The 21,813-nt window shown below is 40.8% G+C and overlaps 1 protein-coding gene and 1 long non-coding RNA gene across 10 annotated transcripts in view; both read right to left on the reverse strand.

Moving 5' to 3' along the window:
* DNAJB6 (DnaJ heat shock protein family (Hsp40) member B6) overlaps positions 1–21,813 on the reverse strand; it is a 182,851-nt gene that overhangs the window by 136,251 nt on the left and 24,787 nt on the right. For all 9 annotated transcript variants that reach the window (XM_041408329.1, XM_041408330.1, XM_041408332.1 and 6 more), the window contains exons 6-8: positions 21,317–21,451; positions 20,288–20,432; positions 18,565–18,635 (exon numbers count right to left, since the gene is read on the reverse strand). In XM_041408329.1, coding sequence (XP_041264263.1) covers positions 18,565–18,635; positions 20,288–20,432; positions 21,317–21,451 — 351 coding nt within the window. The remainder of the gene's footprint in view (positions 1–18,564; positions 18,636–20,287; positions 20,433–21,316; positions 21,452–21,813) is intronic.
* LOC121337911 lies at positions 7,375–11,874 on the reverse strand. The gene is made up of 3 exons (XR_005952955.1): positions 10,945–11,874; positions 10,313–10,512; positions 7,375–7,450 (listed from the first exon to the last, which is right to left on the reverse strand). It is a non-coding gene; the product is annotated as an uncharacterized LOC121337911 (long non-coding RNA).

Raw genomic sequence — 21,813 nt, forward strand, 5'->3', positions numbered from 1 at the left:
AGTTGTAGCATCCTAAAAAGCTGTGTTAGGGCTAAAAGCTAGCAAGAAGGGCTGGAAAATAACTTCTCATAGCAAAGAGGTGCTGCCTGGCAGTGGAAAACAGGGCTCCTTGGAGCTGTAGCAAACCAGCAGAGGGCAATCTTGGCTGTGGCCAGGTGTCCTGGCGGAACAGCCGCTGCCAGCCCGCACTTGGGCGGTCACACCGAGATTTTACACGGCTCTCGCAAACCTGGACCAGGTGGGGGCTTAGGGGAGCCACCAGCTACACCAAAGGGTCTGTGCGTGATCCTGGAAATTTGCCTTAATCTGGTAACATATCTCAATAGAGCAGTGTCCCACGGTGATTTTATGATGCTTGTATGCCCAATTGTCTGGTCTGTTTATGCTGGATATTACATTCTGAGGATAACACACAGGAATAAAAACACCGGCAGAGACGTGCAGCTGAGCTGGGACAGCTGAGTCTCGGAGTGCTTCACACCAAAGCAGTCCTGCACGGGCTACCATTATTATTTAGTGTTACATTTAAGTGATATCCATGTATGTCCAGGAATTGAACTGAAATCCTAGCAGGAATCAGCAGTAATTAATGGCAGGACAGTAATGACAGAACTATGCCAAACCAGGGTAAACATCCTGAGGAGATGGAGCTGCTGATTTGCATTTACCAGCTCACTTCCCCCACACGGCAGCCCTGCTGCTGCCTGCTGTGCTTACACACCTCACCAAAGAAATACCCCTAGAACCGGGGTTTTCCCCTCTATTACGAAACAAAAAGCAGGTGCACCAGTTTGCTCAGTCCAAAGGAACACTTCCCTGAGGCCACAAACACGGGAGAGCCCCTGGTCCCGTAGGCAGCATCAGAGATGCCCCTGGTGAGGGACACCCGGCTGTGTCTAAGGACACCACAGCTCTGAGCTGTGGAGGCTTCAAAGGTGGCTTGCAGGAAGCTTCCTCCATTCAAATCTTCTTTGAAGGATGGCTCCCGAAGTGTCTTTCTAATACTTCAGACTCTGAAGTTAAGGGGCAGTGTAAACTCAGAGCAAGGCATCATATTGCTGCTTCAGCCAGTCTGAGGTTCCCCTGAGCTGGTCCTGATGCATGCTGGCATCACAAAGAGTGCAGAAAGCTGGTGGGGGGGAGCTTTTCTTGAATTCTTCCCCCACTCCTGTTACAAGGGTTTGGAATTTACCCCGTGCTTGCCGAGAACCTGGAGTTTCTGATGACTCAACTACATCCGCTGCTGCCACGGAGAGCTGAACTGCAATGGAAGGAGCAATCAAAAGTGAAAGAAAAAGATCCCCATTTAAACACATTTATCTGAAGTTGATTGCACCGTGATCTTTGTAACCTGTTGATAAGATTTTTCTACCAATATACTTTTCCATTGTTACAGCAGCTCTGGTATTAATATTTACCTTGACAGAACCTACCAGCGTTCTTCCTAGACTGAAGTCCACCAGTTGCTGGGAAATCTTAGGCTTTACAGGAACCAGTTTAATCTGAGAACTCATCTAACAGATCTGTCTACAGGCCTGCGTTACTCTGGGCTGAAAAAATCCTGGAGATTTACTGGATCTTTTGTTTCTTCTCAGGAAATCTAATGTCTGATAGCACAGAGAAGACAGCAGAAGACCAAGTGACTCTATTAAAACACAGAAATGGTCTAATTTAGGGAACCACACCTTGAAAGTTGTTTTCAGAAGGTTGCTAAATCATCAGTTTTCTTAATTCCTGTTGGAAACGACAGATGCTCACTATAAAACACCCAGCCCAGGGTATTTTCCAAAACCACGTGAACACACACACCCCTCACCTCTCCTGAAACTGTAGACAACATGCTCAGCCAAGAAAATACTCCCTCACCATTACTAGAGGCTATGTTGAGTAAGTTCTTCTGATTAATTGTTCTTAAACTTGTTTCTAAATGCCAGGAAACGCTAACACTGTGACGCTTAGCAGAAGTTATAAAACCCTCTTTCAGCCTGGGCTCTCTTGGGTTTGTCAGACTCGGTAGAAACCAAAATTTGCATCTCTGAGTTTGACAGTGACAGCCCTTAAAAATCTCTCTCTTGCTATTTGATGTGATGCTTACAAGAAAAAGCAGCCATTTTAAAATCCTCTGTTTAAAAAGATACACATAGTTTTGAAAGCTGAAAGAGCCTGAAATCACTCAGAAACTATCCAGGGAATGCTGGAGCAGCTGCCCCATCTGCACCGTCGCTTTTGTAAACTGTAAAGAGAGTTCATTTCAACAGTGACGTTTATCAGCCGAAGCACAGGACAAACAACGAGGTTTTGAGTCAGCTCACAACAGATCAGTGTCTTTCACCAATTTTTGGCAATCATTTTCCTTCCAGAGCAAATGCACTGGGTGTTACAGAGAACACAAGGTGATTCAGGGTTTCCTGGTGTCTGTCTGAGACTCCTGTCCTCCAGAATGCAAGGAAATATTTATCCAAAGCGGTGCCTGGAGTGCTCAGCTGGGTAGAAACGGAAGATGCCAGCAGCTCCCAATCCATGCCCTGCTCTCAGTGTCCCACCCCCTCCTCTCCCTGTCTCACATCCTGCACTGGCTCTGACGGATCAGCTCTCTCAGCACCGATGGCACTGCACTCGGATGTGGGTTATATCTCCCTGCTTCAACCCAAAACCTCAAGTTTATAATTAGGGGACTTGGGCTGGCCTTTCCCAGGCCAGGACCAGCACTACTATCTCGCCTGCCATGCAAGCCAGACATTTCCTGCCAGGGGGGAAGAAAAATCCTGAAGTGGCAGGAGACGGCAGGGGAGGTGGTGGCAAAGTCCTGGGAAGTGATGGAAAACACAAGGGTGTGGGATTTGGGAAAAGGCACAGGCTGATGGAGTGCTATTTCTGTCCTGGGAGAGGCCTGGCTGCAGCACCTCCGGCGTCCGGGAAAGGGCAGGGCTCAGTGCTTTCTGCTCGATGCTCAGAGCAGCCCTCTGCCCTTCTGGCTTGAAAAGCCGGCAATGGACTTGCTCCTTTTATTTCTGCCTTTGCATTCATCCGCTCCAGTGCCAGCTCACACTGCTCCTGCCCAGCTGTACTCCTGCAGCACAGACCAGAGCAGGAAAAGCCCCACGCTGGGTCCTCTCACCCTCCCTGCCCTGCAGCAGCTCCCTTAGAAAGTTCAAGCTTTAGATTTTCCTTTTTTTTTAGGTGGATTTTACCTACCACCCCCATCCACACCCAAGAACCCCATTATATCCTGCATTCAGCTCAGCGTGTACCAACACGAATCCTGCATTCCCAGCACATCACAAGCTACTCAAGGCACATTTCACCACAAAGATTCCCCAATCTGCAAGAAACTGGTAAAATAGAGTGAGTTTTCAGCACACACCAACCACAGTGGTGCTGCTTTGAAAGGAAATGCCATCATGCTGCTCCCCATGGTGGCTATCAGGAATCAATGGCTAAAGCCACTCCTGTTGGACCAGGTCGAGCTCTGGAGCCTGGCCTAAAGAGAGGGAGCTGCTGGGAGAGCATGGAGTTACTTCCTCCTTGCCAAAACTTCCTCATCAGAACCTTTTAAAGCCCAGTGAATTGGTCCTACACTGTTTCTGAAACAGGAGAGAAGGCACAGGCTGAGCACACCCAGGTTTCTGCAGCTATTTTCCTTCTGTTAAAGCACACCAGGGCATCCGTATGGATAACGCCAGTTGCTCTCATCTTAAAGATCTGGGATGTTGGAAATGCAAATGGCAGGAGGTAACATGAATCCTCACGTTTCCAGCAAGCAGAGAGATGACCCAATTTGCATGCTCAAAGGGAATTTTATTAATTTTAAAAGACTTTATCAAGCAGGGGCCTTTTATTCATTTCTGCATGAATTTTGAAAGGAAGCACAGAATGAGGAACGAGCTTCACAGCTTGACATATATAAATACAAATTAGCAAGATTTCAAGCTTGGAGCTTGAGCAAATGGACCTGATTTTTAAACAGCAATCAAGATTACTTAAAAGATTGCATTTTCTACACTCTTCAGGGTCATGTCAGAGGTCTACCCCAGTTTCCTGCAAGTCTCATTGCACAGCAAGACACTGAAGTGACCAGATCCCTTTAACAACTCATACCAGGGGCTCCTACTCCTGGGGCTTCTCTCTCCAACACACCTCACACAACAATGGCTGAGATGGAGCTCAGAACACTGTACCTCTCTCTGTCTCTCACATGGCTACTCTTCCTCCAGAAATTGTATCACTGACATCAAAGTATTTGATTTGGTTTGATACTTACAAGAGCAGACAATGATAGGACAAGGGGGAATGGCTTTAAACCTGAAAGGAGGCAGATTTAGATTAGATATTTGGAAGAAATTTTTACTGTGGAAATTTATTTTTAGAAGTAATTTTACCTAGCACAGGTTGTCCAGAAAAGCTGTGGATGCCCCATCCCTGGAAGAGTTCAAGGCCAGGTTGGACAGGGCTCTGAGCAACCTGGTCTAGTGGAAGGTGTCCCTGCCCATGGCAGGGCATCAGAACTGGCTGAACTTTAAGATCCCTTCCAACTCAAACTGTCCTGAAACAAAGAGGGTTTTTTCATCTCAGCTATATTTTGACCTCAGACAGAAATCCCCGTGGGTTTCATCTCTGCCATGAGGAAGCCTCACAGCCCAAGTTTCACTTTGAAATTGTATTTGAAGTGCAAACCAAAATCCTACTGAGGAGAAAAGAAAAAAAAAAAAACAAAAACAAAACAAAACAAAAAAAAAAAAAAAAACAAAAAAAAAAAAAAACCAAAAACAAAAAAAAAAAAAAAAAAAAAAACAGCCCACCAGCCCTTGGAATGGTGCCTAATAGTCATTACTAGAGGAAAACAAAGAAATAAAAATTCCACAGTGCAACTGCATGCAGCCCTGCCAGGTCCTCCATGGTGTACCCAGACACAAGGTGCCTCCCACCAGTGTTTCCTCTGCCCCTGTGCCCAAGCAGAGCCCCGTGGACCTTCACATCTCTCACACTTGTTCTCCAGAACCTCCCAGTTCCAGATGAAACAGCTCCCTCACTGCCCTCAAAGACAAAACTTCCCTTCTTGTCTTCAGCCCTTCTAGGAGTTTCCAATACCAGGTCAAGCAAAATTGGCTTCTAATTAAAAAGCTCTTCAAACAGCAAAAGCTGAGGAAAAGTGCTCTTCTACTTTTGCAACAGATCTTTATAACTCTTAAAAACTAATGAGTTGAAGTATCAAGACGTCATCTTAAATTCCCATTAGTGGCCCTCACTAAAGGAGGAACTTCAGAAGAGTTCTGAGCAAGCCCTAATTTGCAAATTGTACATCTGTGTTACATATTTTTCCATTGATTATCAGCTTTAAACCAGTCTTCAAAACCTTAATGCACAGCAAACCCATTACCGTAAAAGAAAAAAAGATACATCAAGAAAAAGCCATGCAGTTAAATTTAAAAAGAAAAGAATCTCATGAGTGACTTCAGAAAAATGTGATGAATGACTTCCCCAGCTGTTTTGTCAACACTTCCATAGTAATTTGGCAAAAGCACAAAATCACTAAGTTTATACTTTCATCAAATGGCTATTAGTGCTGTTGAAATAGCACAGACACGAGACAGTAAGTGAAGCTCCAAGTTTCATATTGCACTGTCCACGCTCCGTCTGCAAGGTCTCATCTTTTCAGGTTAATCATTTGAAAAATATTCTCCCTTCTACCCTGAGGCTTAAATATGACACTGTGGCTCTGACACTAAGGGTTCCACGTATTAATTACAAAAAGAAGAGATACCTGCCCTTTCCAATTACACCCCCCTACATGCAATTTATTCCTCATCCATCTATCCCTGTAGGACTACAGCAAGCAAATCCCATCTTCCAGTGTGAGCACACATCCCTGATTTACAGAGCTCCAGAGACCATCATCTTTAAATGACCCTGAAAGCATCACATGCTCACAGTAACAGGACATCTCTTCTGAGGCTCAGTAGGTTTCAAAGTATTTCATGAACTTTCACCACAAAACCCAGTTCCCAATGTCAGGAACACTAAGTCATTCGCTGCTGTTCCATTTTTGACATAAAAATTACAAGCCTGAACTTTTTTTTTTAATAGTGTTTCAAGTTGACATTCAATAGTAGTTTTGACTAAATACTATATTTAATTATGAAACCTGTACAATTAGCCTTAGAGGAGATATGACTCCCAAGCTGCACCAACTTTTGTTGCTTGGCATCTCCAATCCATCTCAAAGTTTCCAAACATTCTTCCTTTCCCACCCATAGTAAAGAACTATGCCTTCAAACCCACCACAGTTTAGAAATACAACTAATTTTTCAAAATCTGTCAGTAACAATGTTTATAAATGCAAATGTATGCACACATATACATGTAGGTATTTAAACAGACAAAAATAAATAGTTCCATGTATGCTTCTCAAAATGAACTTCTGATGCAAACAACCAATAAAGAGAGCACAGAAACAAAGATTTTCTCAACTGAAAAAACCCCAAACACCAAACCAAGAACATGACTATCACCCAACACTAACAATACTTACAATTCTCTTTTGTGCCTGGAAACAGTATCGTCAGTTTATAGGCTCCTTCTGCAGAGATCCAGTGGGAGCAGGCAAGATTTTACCAAGAGAGCTTTGTGAGTTTTGGAAAGAGAAGGAGAGTTTGAAGAGTGACATTAGTACCTCTTGGTGCACCCAGGAAGGCCAGGTATCTCCCAGGAAGGCCACCCCAGGGCTGCTCCCATCCTGTGTGGCTGCAGTGGCACCATCCCACCTTCTCCTCTTCTCACACACCTTGAGGTCCGTGGGATGAAGCACCAAGGGCAGGAACAACCACAATCTCTGGGGCCAACGCAAAAAAGGGGGGACCAGTATTTAAGAACTTTCCATACAGGCAGAGAAGCTGGAGTGCTCCACATTCCAGAAGGGTGGAATGCACACTGGAGAGCCCACTGGCTCTCGGTGGAGAAGTGGAGGTGAGCTGGGGAGGGCTGCACCCACCAAAAGTGCACAAATGAACAGCACCTGAAGTTGTCATAACCAGCTTCTGCTCAGAATCACCCATCATTAAAAATGTACCCTCATCTCCTGTAACTCTGTAATGGCAGTGAAAGCTTTATGAAAGAATGTTTAAGTGACTATTTGTCAGTGGGCTCAATATATCATGGTATAAATATTTGAAAAATTATAAAAACCAGTATCAAAACTTCAGTGGTTTGAGCTGTGTAACTACGATTTTGTAGCAGCCCAAAGTGCAGCATCCAACAGAGCTATTCCACCTCTTCCTTGAACATCAGCATACTCAGAATCTTCTCAGAAACATCTGCCAAGAGTTTTACTCAGTGTGAAGGTGTCAAACTCAATTTACACTAAAGCATTTCTCCTCAGCCTTGTGAAGCAGTGTGGCTCCCTTTGCAGGGTTGGAAATGTCCTGCAGACAGCACTGTGACAGAGAGAGCAAACCTGGAACAGATCCACAACAGGTAAGGCTGATGTTCACCTGCATTTGTTAACTTGCAAGTCAGTGACTGACAGAAATAGTCCCTGATTTGGCACATTTGAGAACATTTTGTCACTTTCCAGTTAAAATTCTGACCTTGCTTGAACTGCTGGTATTGGATACAGCCTGGTATCTCTACAGAAACAATCTCCATTTACAGTAATATTTAAAAATACTAAATAGAAGAATCATGAACTGTTTTTCTAAGGAGAAAGTTGCTTAGACAAGACTGAATAGTGGACTGGAAACAGAATTGGAGCCAAAAGGGCAGCAAAATTGCCTTCCAGGAGATGGAATTTTTTTGCAAAAGCCTTCAAAGCACTGAATTCAATTGAGAAGATAAATCAACAAATAAAACCACACTGTTGTAGCAGCAATAAATAGACACCGATGACAGTTCAGCTGGGACCTGAGTGTCCACCTCTACTCCAGTTTTAACTGAAAATCTGGAGGACCTAGATTTTAAAAGATTAGCCAGAATAGTCACAAAAATAGAAAACCCAAGAGGCTTTGACCTCTGTTAACAATCTATCATCTAACCTCTCATCTAACCTACAAGAAAGTTGCCAGCTTGGCTCTGTGCCCCTTACAGGCCCAAACCCAACAGCAGAGACACTGACAATTTGGGTAATTTTGCCACCACACCCAGAAAACACAACAGCGAGCTGAATCTAGAGCCCAGCGTGAACCAAGGGTTGGCTTTTGGTCTCAGGAGGAGCTGGGAGGCGCAAGGCAAAATTCCCCCCCACAAACAGCACTCATAAAAGAACTTTCCACTATTGGAAACTATTCTGTGCAGGGCAACAAGCACCTCCCCTGCAACAGAGCAGCACGGGCATGCACTTGGCTGTGTGATTTATTCCACGAAAAGGGTTACCAGGGATGTAGTCATCACCTTCTATAAACATTTTGAGGGCAAAACCACACATGTGATCTCAGAGCAAGTGCTAGAGGAGAGGGAAGAGTGGAAACCACGTAAGAGTAATTAATTCATCTGATGTTCTCAATTTGGTTGATCAAGAAGAGCAAGGAGGTTTGAACACCTGTGTCTTCTCAGAAAAATGTTTTATTTCCCTGAGTTGAGTTTCTTGTTTTTAGGAGTGATTACAAGAAGCATCTTCTCAATTAGTCACTGCATTAGAAGCCACTTAAAAGTCACTTTCTATTCTATGACACTTTTACAGACAGTTACAGCTATTAATAAATAAATTATTAATGGCTACAAAACTGCTATGAGAAAGCTTGAAGACAAATTACTCTACTTTTAACCTTTAACCAAAAGGACTTTCTTCCAGTTCTTTCAGGCTAATACTTTCAATATAGATCAAAAGTAAGGCAATAGTTCAAAAGTACTTTCAAAATTACTTAGACACACCCCCCTTGCAATAGATCCTGCAATTTAGATACTACATAGGAGTAGCTGACATTGATATGTAACACCTATAAAATATGAATATGCATAGTAAAGTACACATCATTTTCTTTTTACTTAACAGTGGTAAAAACCAATCATCTACTTGTAATTTTCTACCTGCCTCTCAAAAGAAAACTGTTTAGTCTACAAACACTGGACAGTGACTGTAACAGGGGACTTGAGTTGTACAGCAAACAAAACTGCATTTTCCACCTCTGGAATAGGTTCCACACAGAATGCAACTCAAATCTTTGAAGGTCCTTGGAAAACACAGATAAAATTGATGGAATTGTTTTGCTTTAACAAGTTCCAGTTCTGGTACATTTAAAAACAACTGTTTTTAACAATTTTTAACAGTTTTGAAGCCATTTACTGCTAATGAACATTCAAGGTGTGCACTGGCTACACACTTTGCAAACTACTGAAATGTTTCTGTCTCTTTTAGGCCAGAAAAGGGCAGAGCAGTACAGCACGTACACTTGTTTGCTTTTCCATTAACAAGATTCCTTGTGTCACTACAGCTGGCCCTGTCCATGCTGGTGACTGGAAAAAGCCTTGCACTTTTTATTACTCGCTCAGAAAGGAGACTGCACAAAGGCTATTTTCAGGCCTGAATATTCAGATCTCAAAATATGGTTCATTTGACCACTGAAGAATAACATTCTGGAGTTCCAGTGCTCTTCAAGCAGGATACCTTTCCTGAAAACTTGGAAGGACTCAAGAGATATCAGGATTTTACCACATGATAGCTTACCTTTTATTTTGTTACAAACAATGTTTGTTCCTTATATGACCCAAATGCTGATGAATTATAATTCTAGAAAGTTGCCTTTCCTCAAGTTCTCCTTAGAAATAAAGCTAACAGTGCAGCTGTGGGTCTGTACAAAACCCAAAAAATCATCCAGAGAGAGGTTTTTCACACACAGCCCTGTAGGACAATTCCCTGGCTATTCTGTAGTACCATTTATCTGACATAATGCAGTCTTAGACATTTAGCACAATACCAAAGGTGATTCCCTTAACAAAAAGCCAGCTCTTTTCATCACAGTCACTTAAAATTCAAAACACATGTATTGCTAGCCACATGAGATTTAACAGACACTAAAAATAAAAAACTTTAGACCATTAAAACATTGCCCACATTCAAGAAAATGAATAGCTTACTCTGAAATGTGGATATTTGCTGTATCATTACATTGATTAACAAGAGACATCCTAATCTTCAACTGAGGAGCTGGGATTAGGCTGCCTCAAGGTGTGCAGTCAGTAGTTGGTGAGAAGACAGGAACATACACAAGGGTTCATTGTATTGCAAATTCCAAATCTAATTCCCTGGCACAGTCATCACAGACCTCACCCTGGTTCCTCCTCACTTAACATCCAATCCAATCATTACAATAAAGCAACTTACCTGAACAGATCCAGAATGTCTTCTCCCACATGAAGTCCACTCTTGGCACCCACACATCCCAAACTGGATGCTTTAGGGCAATAGTCATCAGGCTGCCCCAGATGCACGTGGTGTTGGCTCCTCTCTTCCCAGCCCCCTGCTTCCTCAGCTCCTCCCAAGAGACAAAGCAGCCCCCACATCACAAAAGCATCCCCCCCAGTCTGAAAACCACAGTAAGGGAACATGACCTGTGCATCAATGGCAACACAACAGGAGGGAAGAAGCCAAGGTACAGCCCATGGAGGAGGGCTGGAAGGAACACTGTGCTCCATGGTGCATCTCGCTCTGTGCCCCAGGCTCCCAGAGCTTCCACCACTTCTCTGTGAAGCCCAAGCACTCCCTTCTCACTACAAGATATTTTTCAGAAAGCTGGTCTTTAAGACATGAAAGCCAGAGAAACTACTGCTCTTGGCAGCTCCTTCCAACAGTTAATCATCCATGTGTTAAAAATGTGTGTTTATCTTCTCATTTGAATTTGTCTAGCCTGATACAAATATTTATACTCTTCTTCCAAACAAGGCGACCTTTGATATGCAGAGTTTTTTCTAACTGTTGTACACATTTTTTCAGAATCAAAGTGGAATTTGGCACACCATCCACAGGCTGCAGAAGCACCTCCCTTGCTTGTGCTGGCAGGGGAACAGCCTCCATAGCAGTGCTGAGTCTGGGCAGCCAGAGAACAGGCAGAGTTCACTGGAGAAGGAGACACAGACAAACACCCACCACTTCTGCATTCACTGGGATAACTCGTGATCATGTTTTCCTGATGAGAAAGGCAAAAGCCAAATGAAGAGAATAGTCCTTGAAATTTATGTCAACAGTACAAAACAAGCTGCATTGTTTTCCTGCTTCCCCCTTACTGGTTTAAAGGACCTTAAGATTTGCTGTTCTTCTCAGGGGTACACCATCCAATCCCAGAAAAGACAGAAGTAGCACTAGAGGTGTTTAATAAAAGAAACATTTTGGTGGTTGTCCTAACTCTCAAGGTGAATGTCCCCAAAAGAAAAATCTTCCACCTCTTGGCCATTACTCAGGAGCTCAATCAAAAACTGAGGGCAGGAGGCTTGTGAATGCTACTCCTGCTTGCAGGCAGTACCAGATACAGCCAAAAGAGCTCCAAGTGAATTTCTAGCTCTCTACTGCTCTCCTGGACAGCCAGCTCCCACTTGCTGTAGAACAGATGAATAATGCCCTTTCATTATCCAAGTGCAGTACATTTGGTGATAAGGACCTGACCATATTTCCATAGGCACCCAGCAGTAAGAAATGAGATTAGCAGAGTAATTCTCAGGGGTGTCTGAGTGACTACTTAACAGGAGATGTCCAAGTAACTCAAAGCACCAAAGTGCCTTCTGACGAGAGGCAGCATTATTACAGAAAGCCCGGCCAAAGTCCTCTGCAGACAGGAGGCCTTGTCCTCTAGCTAAGAAATGCTGCAGGAAAGGCTGAGCCTTGGCCATGTAAGTTTTCTCCATTTTCCTTCAGAAATACTTTCACAGAGAAGTTCAAAACAATTTAAAAACATCCACAGTCTAGCTCCCCCTGGAAGGAGAATGACAGTGACTGATACTGCAGAATGCTCTTACACAAAAGCAAAGCACAGTATTTCCATTGCTGAGTATGACAAATATCACAACAGGATGACAAATGCAGATTTAGTTACTGTGAAGAGTAAAAGGCAGCCTCCAACTACATGTCTAGGAGAAAACTTTGCCAGAGGTGGCTATGGTGACAGTTATGCAAATGTGTGATAAATTAGCAAGTTAATCTCACTCTATATATCAGTTACAAAGATTAACATGGACGTGACGTGTATTTCTGGAGGGAAACCGAAAGATGGATGAGGCTGCCCAGCTCCTCTACCAGATGTCTCCAAGCCTCTGCAGCCTTATGACTTTTTTTATTATTGGGAGGTAAATTCCCCTCCTGCACCACAATTCAATCAAGCTTGTGACTGGAACCAAGACAGAAGATTCCAGAGCTACTGCTTTGCATTTTCAGCTGGTTTAGTAACACCTTCAAGCAACTCCGTTACAGACAGTAATTCTCTTTTCTGGCCATCACAAATGTGGGTTCCACAACATGAATTCTACAACCAGTCACCCAGGCTGGATTCCTCTCTCATTCTAGTAACTCAAATAAATTTACAAATAAGAAACAATGCAGGAAGTTTCAAATTTGACTTTAAAAAGAAGGAGGAACTGAAGCATTCTCAATGTACCATGTTATCTGTTCTATCATATAACAGACCAGCAAGCTCATGTGAGCTTTTCCAAACCAGGTGTTACTATTTCATCTCCCTCTAACATTCAAGTGAATGAAAGGATTCAGCTTTACTTTCACTGCTGGTTAACTAGCAGCTACAGGGTTTTGTTTTTTCTATTTTTAGGAAATTCACTTAAAGTTGGCTGCATTGCAAAGAGCCAGAAAAGCCCTCATTTGAGATTCAGAGGTAAGGATAAGCTATAGGCCAAAGCCAAATTTTAGGAGTTTTTAGGAAATTCACTTGAAGTTGGCTGCATTGCAAAGAAGAGCCAGAAAAGCCCTCATCTGAGATTCAGAGGTAAGGATAAGCTATAGGCCAAAGCCAAATTTTAGGAGTTATTACCAGAAGCCTCTAAAAATATTTTTTCTTGACTGTCAGTTTTAAGTCAGGTTCAAAAATTACCTCATTTTAGTGAGTTTAAAATTAACACAATATGCTGCAGAGTTAACTTTATTGTAAAAGCCAGAGAAACTAAAGATAATTCTATTTAATTGTCTCCTTCTGATAACATGTTTTACTTATCTTCTCAATTAAACATACTTTAATCCCCACCACAACATTTTGAATCTGACAACATCTAAAAGACTTCCACTTCCTTTATGCAGTAGGTAATTAGCAGTCAGGCCATCGGTGCAATCTACCTCACACCAGGACAGCCCAGCTTTCAGGCCTGGGCACTATCACCTCCAAACTCCTGCCTATCTTTTGGCCACAGCAGCATGACAGTGCATGAAGTACTCATGTGGGTTTTGATTAACTTTCTACCAGCTGTTTTAAGTGAGATAACACCTAATGCAGCACTGAGGCTGCCACAACAGAGTTTTCAGAGAAGTTTCAGTGAGTTTAAATCAGCACAGCTTGCAGATGTTCAGGGTTATGGCTCTGATCACCACAGGATTTTAATTCTTTCGTGTTTTTTTTTTTTTAATCTGACAGCAGCATCTCAAACATAAGGTTTATTATTATCTTGTGAATGTATGACCTATATAACAGAGTATAAACCAACCACCTTCAGCTCTAACTTTTCAGGAGTGCACTCCACTCAGCAACCAGCTCTAGCCAAGGTGTATTTTTCAAAACCAAGTAGGAAACTCACTAGAATTATAAATTCAAAGGTACAGTTTGTAACACTAACAAAGTCAACATTCTTCATTCCAGCCTTAGTACCACATAAGGACCATTTCAGCATTTCAGGTGGAAGATAAGAAGTTCTGTACCTACGACAACCACTTTAAGACAAACAGTAACAAGAAAACCCAAACTGTCTATGTTGAGGCAAATCAAGTCTGTGGTCATAGTTCAATCCTAAAGTAAACAAGCCATGAGGGAGCAGACAGTGCAAACAGGCTTTCTTATGTTAAACAAGGGTAAATTTCAAAGTTTGGTTACTGCTGACTGGCAGGTTACTGATGTCCATATTGCCACTAGCCCATGAGAATACCATGACTTGAAAATAAGCCTGATTACCAGAACATCCAAAAATCACAACCGAAGAGGCAAATTTTCCAAAAATACTAAGAAACACTTCCACAAAAAGGTTAACAAGTATTATAAGTACTAAGCCCTTTTCAAAGGTTCTCTGACCACAAGCATCAAACAGCTGTAGCATTCATTGTGCAACACAACTGTAGCCATGATATTAAGAAAATCCTTTGCTGGGATTTTTCCTCTCCTGAGAAGCTGAGGAGCCTCAGGAGAGAAATGTAAACAATAACTATCTGCTGCTGTGGAATGCAACAGGTGCATCCATGATTGGTCCATGTGGATTGTTTTCCATTGATGACCAATCACAGCCACCTGTGCCAAGGCTGTGAGCAGTCACAGGATTTTTGTTATTCTATTCTGTTCTGTTTTGTTCTTGTCGCCTTCTGATCTCTCTGTTCTTTTAGTATAGTCTTAATGTAGCATTTTAATATAATATCTAACATAATAAATCAGCCTTCTGAAATCGAGTCAAGCCTCGTGTCTCCACACACGGAGTGGAATCATCAACACACAACCATCTTCAGAAGCACTATCCTGTTACAAACACAGATTAAACTCAGGCAAAGGAGCCCACTGCTCAAACAGAACAGAAGCAGATTCAAGAACTCACATTTCCAAAAATAAAAAATAAAATCTCACATTATCACTGGACTATCCCACAGATGGTCTGAAACACAGCACAGCTAAATACAAAAGACAAACCTCCAGTTACACCTAATGCCAAAACACTGAAGGAGTCAAGGAAACAGGATAACCAAACACAAACACTGAGACGAGGTACAAACCCTCTGGGCTTAGAGATGATGGGTTTTTAAATCTTTTACAATCTTGTTTTCAGCATTCTAACTCAGCTCATCAATTAATCACAAGTTGATACAGGATCCACCTGACAAATGCTACGCACACATTCTCTGCAGAGCAGCTTTGTCACCTACACCACAGACCAACCCCTCTGATTCTCAGCAGAGAGGTATTGTGAGAACTGAGCGCTGCACGAGTGCAGCCATTTTACAGTGTGAAGCATTCCAACGCAAAATCCCAAACTCCTTCAGTAAAGCCAAGTGGAAGGGGTAGGTGCCATGCAATCTACAGAGAGACTGGGGTTAGTGTGCTGCACTGGGATTGCTGCCATGCACAAAGGACTGCAAAGAGGTTGCACCAGGAGAAAGCATTACAAAGTTCTTGTATCCACCAATGAACTTTGAAGCAGAGCACGAAAGACTAAATGACTTAGCAGGTTCAAAAACTCCATCTTGGTTTTTCCAAACCGCTGTTTTTCCAGGAAGCTTAATTTAAATGGGATGGTGTCCCTAAACATTCAAAATTAATCCCTCATGTATGAAAAGATGGCACTTTTAATCCAACAGAATCTGGTTTTGGAAGCTGCCTCATCCCACTGTACATTTGTACCTAGCATTTGCTGTCAAGAACTTTTTCTGTTGTTAATTATTTTGTACTATTTTGGCCAAAATTGAAGTTTAAGGAAATGTGCTGCCCTTGATTATCTATCACTCCTAATAAACAGGTCTTGTACATCCATGCAAACTATGTATTAGAAAGGAACAACATAAAATTTTTTTCAAAGCAACCTAACAAGTGGGTTTTCAGGAGAAAGCAACTAAATTCAGCTAAGAAATTCTCAATGTTACAGTGGATTTATTTTGTGTTTTTTAAAAATGAGCTGGATGCAAGAAGTTGCATCAAAAAAAAAAGAAGTTGGATGTGATGTTATTTCAAAAAACACACTGAAGGAGATGGAGACTGTTAGGTTTAGATCAAATAAATGATGACAAATTTTTCAACCTGGAACTGGAATTGCTGGTCCAATTATATATTTGGACCAGGACCACATACCCAGTTCAACTACCAGCCTATGGAAATGCTGGTGTGTGGGTATGTCATTCCTGCAGGAATCTACTGCCAAATTCTGCCTTCTGCTGACTCATTCCCTGTGTTTTGCCAGCTTCTACCAAGGAAATGCAGCACTGCCATTCTAATGCTGCATTTTGGCCAGCTCTGAGAAGCAGCTTCAGGGATCTGAAGGCAGAACAGAGATATCCAAACAACTGGACCTTGAGCACATTTAGTGTTAAAAAATTTCACTACAGAACCCTGGTGTGACCTGTTTGTGTGTAACACTGTGAGAAGGATCACACTTTCCTAGGTAAGAAGATAAGCATGTGGGTACAGATCTGCCACCCTAATTGTGTTCTTAACCTGAGCAAGGTAATTTAAATGTTAAAGAAGATGACTTGGAATAAAACTAGAAGGCGAAGTTTGGCACTTTAATGTAAAACCTAGGGGTATCCAGAGGAAGGCATTCAAACTCAACTCCAGATTGTCCTAATTTTATTTGACTTGGTTAATCAATTTTAAAGCACTTTTTACAATTTACATAATTTAAAGGAGCACACTGCATCCTATAAATATAAATTAACATTTTTAATAACTCAAGACATCACAACAAAGCCAAATTTTGAAATAAATTTCATGTTTAGTTATCTGGATCAAGAAGTAACATACATGGGGAGGGGAAAAAAACAGCATTAACAAGAAAACACTGTTTAATTCTAAACTAAGTTTGTGCTTCTACATCAAAAACACAACACTGAAGTAACAGGAACTCTGCAAAGAACTTGAAAAGGTATATAACTGCTTTAGTCCCAAAACCAAAGTATATATTTATTTTTTCTTCTACATGTTATTTTTTTCAGTTCTATCAAATTAGCATTAATGGTAGAGGGACAAAAGGACAATATACTAACTTTACTGCAAATACAAATTCTGTAGTAGCAGTTTGTTAGCTTGGTTTGGCTTAAGTTGAAATGGTTTTCCTGCATGAAAAACAAGAGCATATCTTTTCAATGTATTTAATAATCAACACATTTGTTAGTACAAAGCAGATGGTGTTCAGCAAGAAGGCATTAGGTGATCATTTGAAAACACCATGCTTTTTTTTTTTTTTTTTTTTTAACCACTAAGCCACCCTGAAGAGTTTTGTGAAGGCCAGATGTTCAAAGCTGGTGCACAGATGAAAGCTGCACATCCATGATCTATGCATGGAACTATCCAGAACCTGGCAGGTGTTAACATTCACCATTAGTTACCTGCATGCTTTCTCTGTGACACACCAAAACCAAATCATCTTTCACTAAACTTTGAAAATCTGGTCTTAGCTACAAATGAACACTTTACTCCATTAAATTAACAAAGGGCATTAATCCATCTTTTGATTTTTGGTTGAGGACTAAAAATAAGAGTGAGATATCATAATCCTAACAATTTTGCCCAAATCTTCAAAGCAGTTATTTGTTCTCAAAATAGCAAAAAAACTCATCATTCTCAGTCTTTTTGCAAGTATTAAATGTTAAATAAAATGTATCAAATGTTTACTTATATTTACTACAGATTATTTTTTGAAGCAAATCTCAGAATAACTTTAGAAAACTTTTTAAAATAGAGTTGCTTTAGGCCTAGACTTAAAATAATTACATATTAGGGCAAAAGATGGAGTTAGAGAGTCAGCCTCTGAATGCTTCTTAAAAATAGGTGCTTCAAATATAGATTTAGAAATGAAATTAAAAATCATGTTTTCACTCACACTGAAGAAAACATCTGCAAAGAAAAAAGGCCCTCATCCTTAAGACTGAAGAAAAAGATGGTAAGGGGAAAAAAAAAAAAAAAAAAAGCACCGTTTTCCCAAGTTGCCCAAATCACACACAGACACAGGAAGGTTACAAATGCCATTCATGAAAGAATGCACCACAAACATCAGCATTTATTCATTTTGAATTTTTTTTTTAGCAAATGACAAAAGACTCAGCTCACTGGCTTCACTTTTGTTTACCTTTTGCTTACATTACACATTTAAACATTTGTCAAAACTTACTAAAGTTGTCTGCATTCATGCACAACTAGAAAACATCCTTAATTTATTTAAACCAGAAATGCATTACCAGAAATGTATTAACATTGTTCACTACTAAACATTAAAAAAAAAAAAAAAAGAAAAAGTTGAAATTATTAAAAAGGTTATCCTGGAACTGTTAACTTCACAGCAGACTTGAACTACTAATTGGCTCACATTTCAAATTGGAAAAAGCAAGATTCATGCTAGTGTTAGTGTACATCTCGCCCTAGCACTACTGGAGGATCATGGTTCACCTTGATCACAGATAAGAAAAGAAAAGTGCATACAGAAGTTTACAACAATTTTAAGGACAAAAAATGGTCCAATTGATGTGGTCCCAACGATTAACTCAAAAGTCTATGACAAATATGAGCTTCTGTGAGCTACTTATACTACTTAAGATTGAGTACGGATATACAGAAAGTTGAATTCATTTGAAATCTTCAAAAAATGTTCCTGTCAATCCTCAAATGGTGGCTGTTAGAGCTTAAAATTTCTGTTAAATGCGTGCGTTGAATTACTTGTTATCCAAGCGTAGCAGCTGCTCCTTACCATTTATTGTTAGCGACCTTAACTGGCCATCTTCTTCAACTTCTACTCTCTCTTGTCCATTCTCAACAATCCTGCAGGACAAAAACACCATGAGCCATTTTAGAGCACTGCAGGCAGTTTCAAACACACACCAGACCTTGGGTTTAGATAACAAACTGTAAGGGAGCAGCACCTGCTTAATGCAACTGTACTTGGCAAGCTTTGGTATTTACCAGTGCCGGAGCTGGCAGCAGCACCCATCTGCATTTCCCCACTGCTTAGTCAGGAAAATTGCCTTCTGGAAGTTGGAATCCTCCAGGATGTAGAGTTCACAGTTACAGCTGCCACCTCATACATTGTCACAGTTGTGCTCACACTACACTGTTATCTAAACCTAAATGCCTTGACAGATCAATTGCGCAATCTTGACACTGCATTTAGTCCCTACCCATTTGTTAAATGTATGATATTCTAGGTCCAATCACAATTTTGTACACAAGACAGTCTTAAATCCACTTTTAATTTGATCAGAGCAAGTAATATGTAGATCTACTATACACCAACTTTATGACCAACGTGCATGTTACAAAATTCAAGTATCCCTGGATTGAAAAGGGAGATTATTAAAGACCTTTTGAGTTTTCAGGTTTTTCTGGAATACACTCACATAAAAATATCATGACCACACCAGCATGTGATCCAGAGGCTGTTATTAAGTGGTCAAGATGATAGGACCTCTCCAGTACAACAGTTCACAGAAGCACCTTGCACTTACAAGTATGGGACCAAGTTAACAAACAAAACCAATTCATCCTCCCTCACTTTTCCATCATTTTCTATTAAGTAATGAAATTACATTTAAATATATGTTCAGTACTCCTATACTGATTATAATATTCCATGTAGGATTTTCTATAGCTAGCTAAGAATTGGGTTTCCCAAATACAATGATTTCCCCATCACAAGCATGAAATGGAGAGAAAGTACACTGTGTACAGGACTTGAAAATTCACTGTCCAACAAACAAGCACATTTTTCTCCAAAGCAGGCTTCAGTTTCTTATTTAATTTAACAGACAGAAAAAAAATTACTAGAAAGACTTCACTCAAACACTGCCTAGGAAAGCACCCTAAGCAGATGCTAGGAAAAATTCTTTCATAACATCTGCAAAACTAGGAAAGCACCCTAAGCAGATGCTAGGAAAAATTCTTTCATAACATCTGCAAAACTAAAATTCTTCCCAGTTCCCAGTTATAAGCTTCACAGTCCGTAGACACCAAGCACACTTTCCTTACACAAGTTCAAGCTGACTGGTTCATAACATCTGCATAACATCTACAAAAATTCTTTCAAAACATCTGCAAAAGTTTCCAATTATAAGCTTCACAGTCCGTAGACACCAAGCACACTTTCCTTACACAAGTTCAAGCTGACTGGGCAGACCACAGTCAGGACCATAATAAAAGGTGCAGCACCACACAGGAGGTTCTGAAGCCTAAAAGAGCTCCAGCTACAGCATTAAGTAACTCAACAATGCCAAGAAGAGACAGAGAACCCAATAAAGTATTTCAAAATGTTTTTAAGCATTCAGAGAAATCCAAGTAATATGATGAACATAACAACAAAAGTAAAACATAAAACCTTATGTGTGTGTGTAAAGATGCAATATATTTATATGCATGTAACTATAGGTATCTAAGTCTCTCTACATATAGTTTCATATAAATATATTTATATCACTTACCTCTTTGTAGTAATTTTTCTGCCATTAACTATTTTAGTTGAGGTTGATACTGATTTGAAGTTTCCCATTCCACTGCCACCAAATGACGTAGAGGAGAATGATGAAGTAAGGCCTCCATGTCCCAGGGAGCCAAACGAAGTAAAACCTATTGAAAAAAAAGGCATTTGAATAAAATGTAATTTTGCATGATTGTGGGAACCAAATTTATCATCCACTCAGACTACATCCTACTTTCAGGAAGCCCTCAGCTGGTTTCATCACGTAGCATCAGTGATCAGATGGCATTAACACCAGCCTGAGAATAAAACCACGGCTCCAGCCCAATCCATTTCTCTCATATGGACCCAAAGTTCAAGTTCCAAATGCACAGCATTGTCCAAAAACCATTTGCCAGCTCCTCCCCTGAAAAGGCACTCAGCCTTTATCCACACTCTGCTCTCAGGGGAAAGCCAGCAACTCTAATGACTGATCATCAGCTTTAGTGCAGATGTTGGGATGCCCCGAGCTGGCAGACAGAACAAATCCTGTATCAGTAACACCCCAAACAATGCCCAGATTCCCAGCACTCTAACTAAGTAGCACCGTGGGATTTAGGCACATGTTTTTCAGGATGTGTAATAAAACTCATCACACTCCTGAAAGCAAACAAAACAAAAGAATTCTAAAGCCATGACGAAACTGTAGAATCAAAATAATAAAAACAGAAAGTTCCACTTCTCAGAGATCTCTTCACTCTATATGAACTTTCAGGCAGCCCAAATACTCTTAACTATGGCTTAATTTTCATTTACACCCTACAGATAGCAGCTTAATTTTAAAAAAAAAATCAGTCACAGAATTGCCTGAATGGAGAAGCCATAGCCCAAATACTCTTAACTACAGCTTAATTTTCATTTACACCCTACAGACAGCAGCTTAATTTAAAAAAAAAATCAGTCACAGAATTGCCTGAATGGAGAAGCCAGCTTGTTGTATTACAATCCTTTATGAGCCAAAATTGCATTCTTTCTTAAATACTATGATATTTACCTGTGTCAAATGGAGAGAAAGCACTTCCAAAAGCAGGGAATCCACCAAAGGCAGAGAAAAATGATCCACCACCACCTCTGTTCCTGCTTCCCCTTGGACCCCGCCTGCCACCGAAGAAGTCCTCAAAAGGGTCTTCTACGAAACAGAACATTTAAGAGTCAATATTACTGAGTGATTCTGTATTTAACCATTAGGGGTTATTTAATTTAAAAAAAAAAAAATGTTAACAGGCAAGATTCTTCCTTTGAAACATCTGAGGCTACTGAACTAGGATTCCCCCAAAGGTAATTGCTATTCTCCTTCTGGTCTAAATTCTGCTTGCTTCTGGACCTAAAAATAATTTCATATGTATAAAGTAGCTGATTTCCTTATTTTACCTGTTTAGCATTAAAAACTGGTAAACCTATTAGAAAATATTGCATACAGGTACCTGAATTTTCCAGCTTATCTCTATTCTATTCAAGATTTATTGTGGATCACCATGATCTGAAAAGTAA

Source organism: Onychostruthus taczanowskii, unplaced genomic scaffold, assembly GCF_017590055.1.
Source record: "Onychostruthus taczanowskii isolate IOZ18803 unplaced genomic scaffold, ASM1759005v1 scaffold3, whole genome shotgun sequence".
NCBI lineage: Eukaryota > Metazoa > Chordata > Aves > Passeriformes > Passeridae > Onychostruthus > Onychostruthus taczanowskii.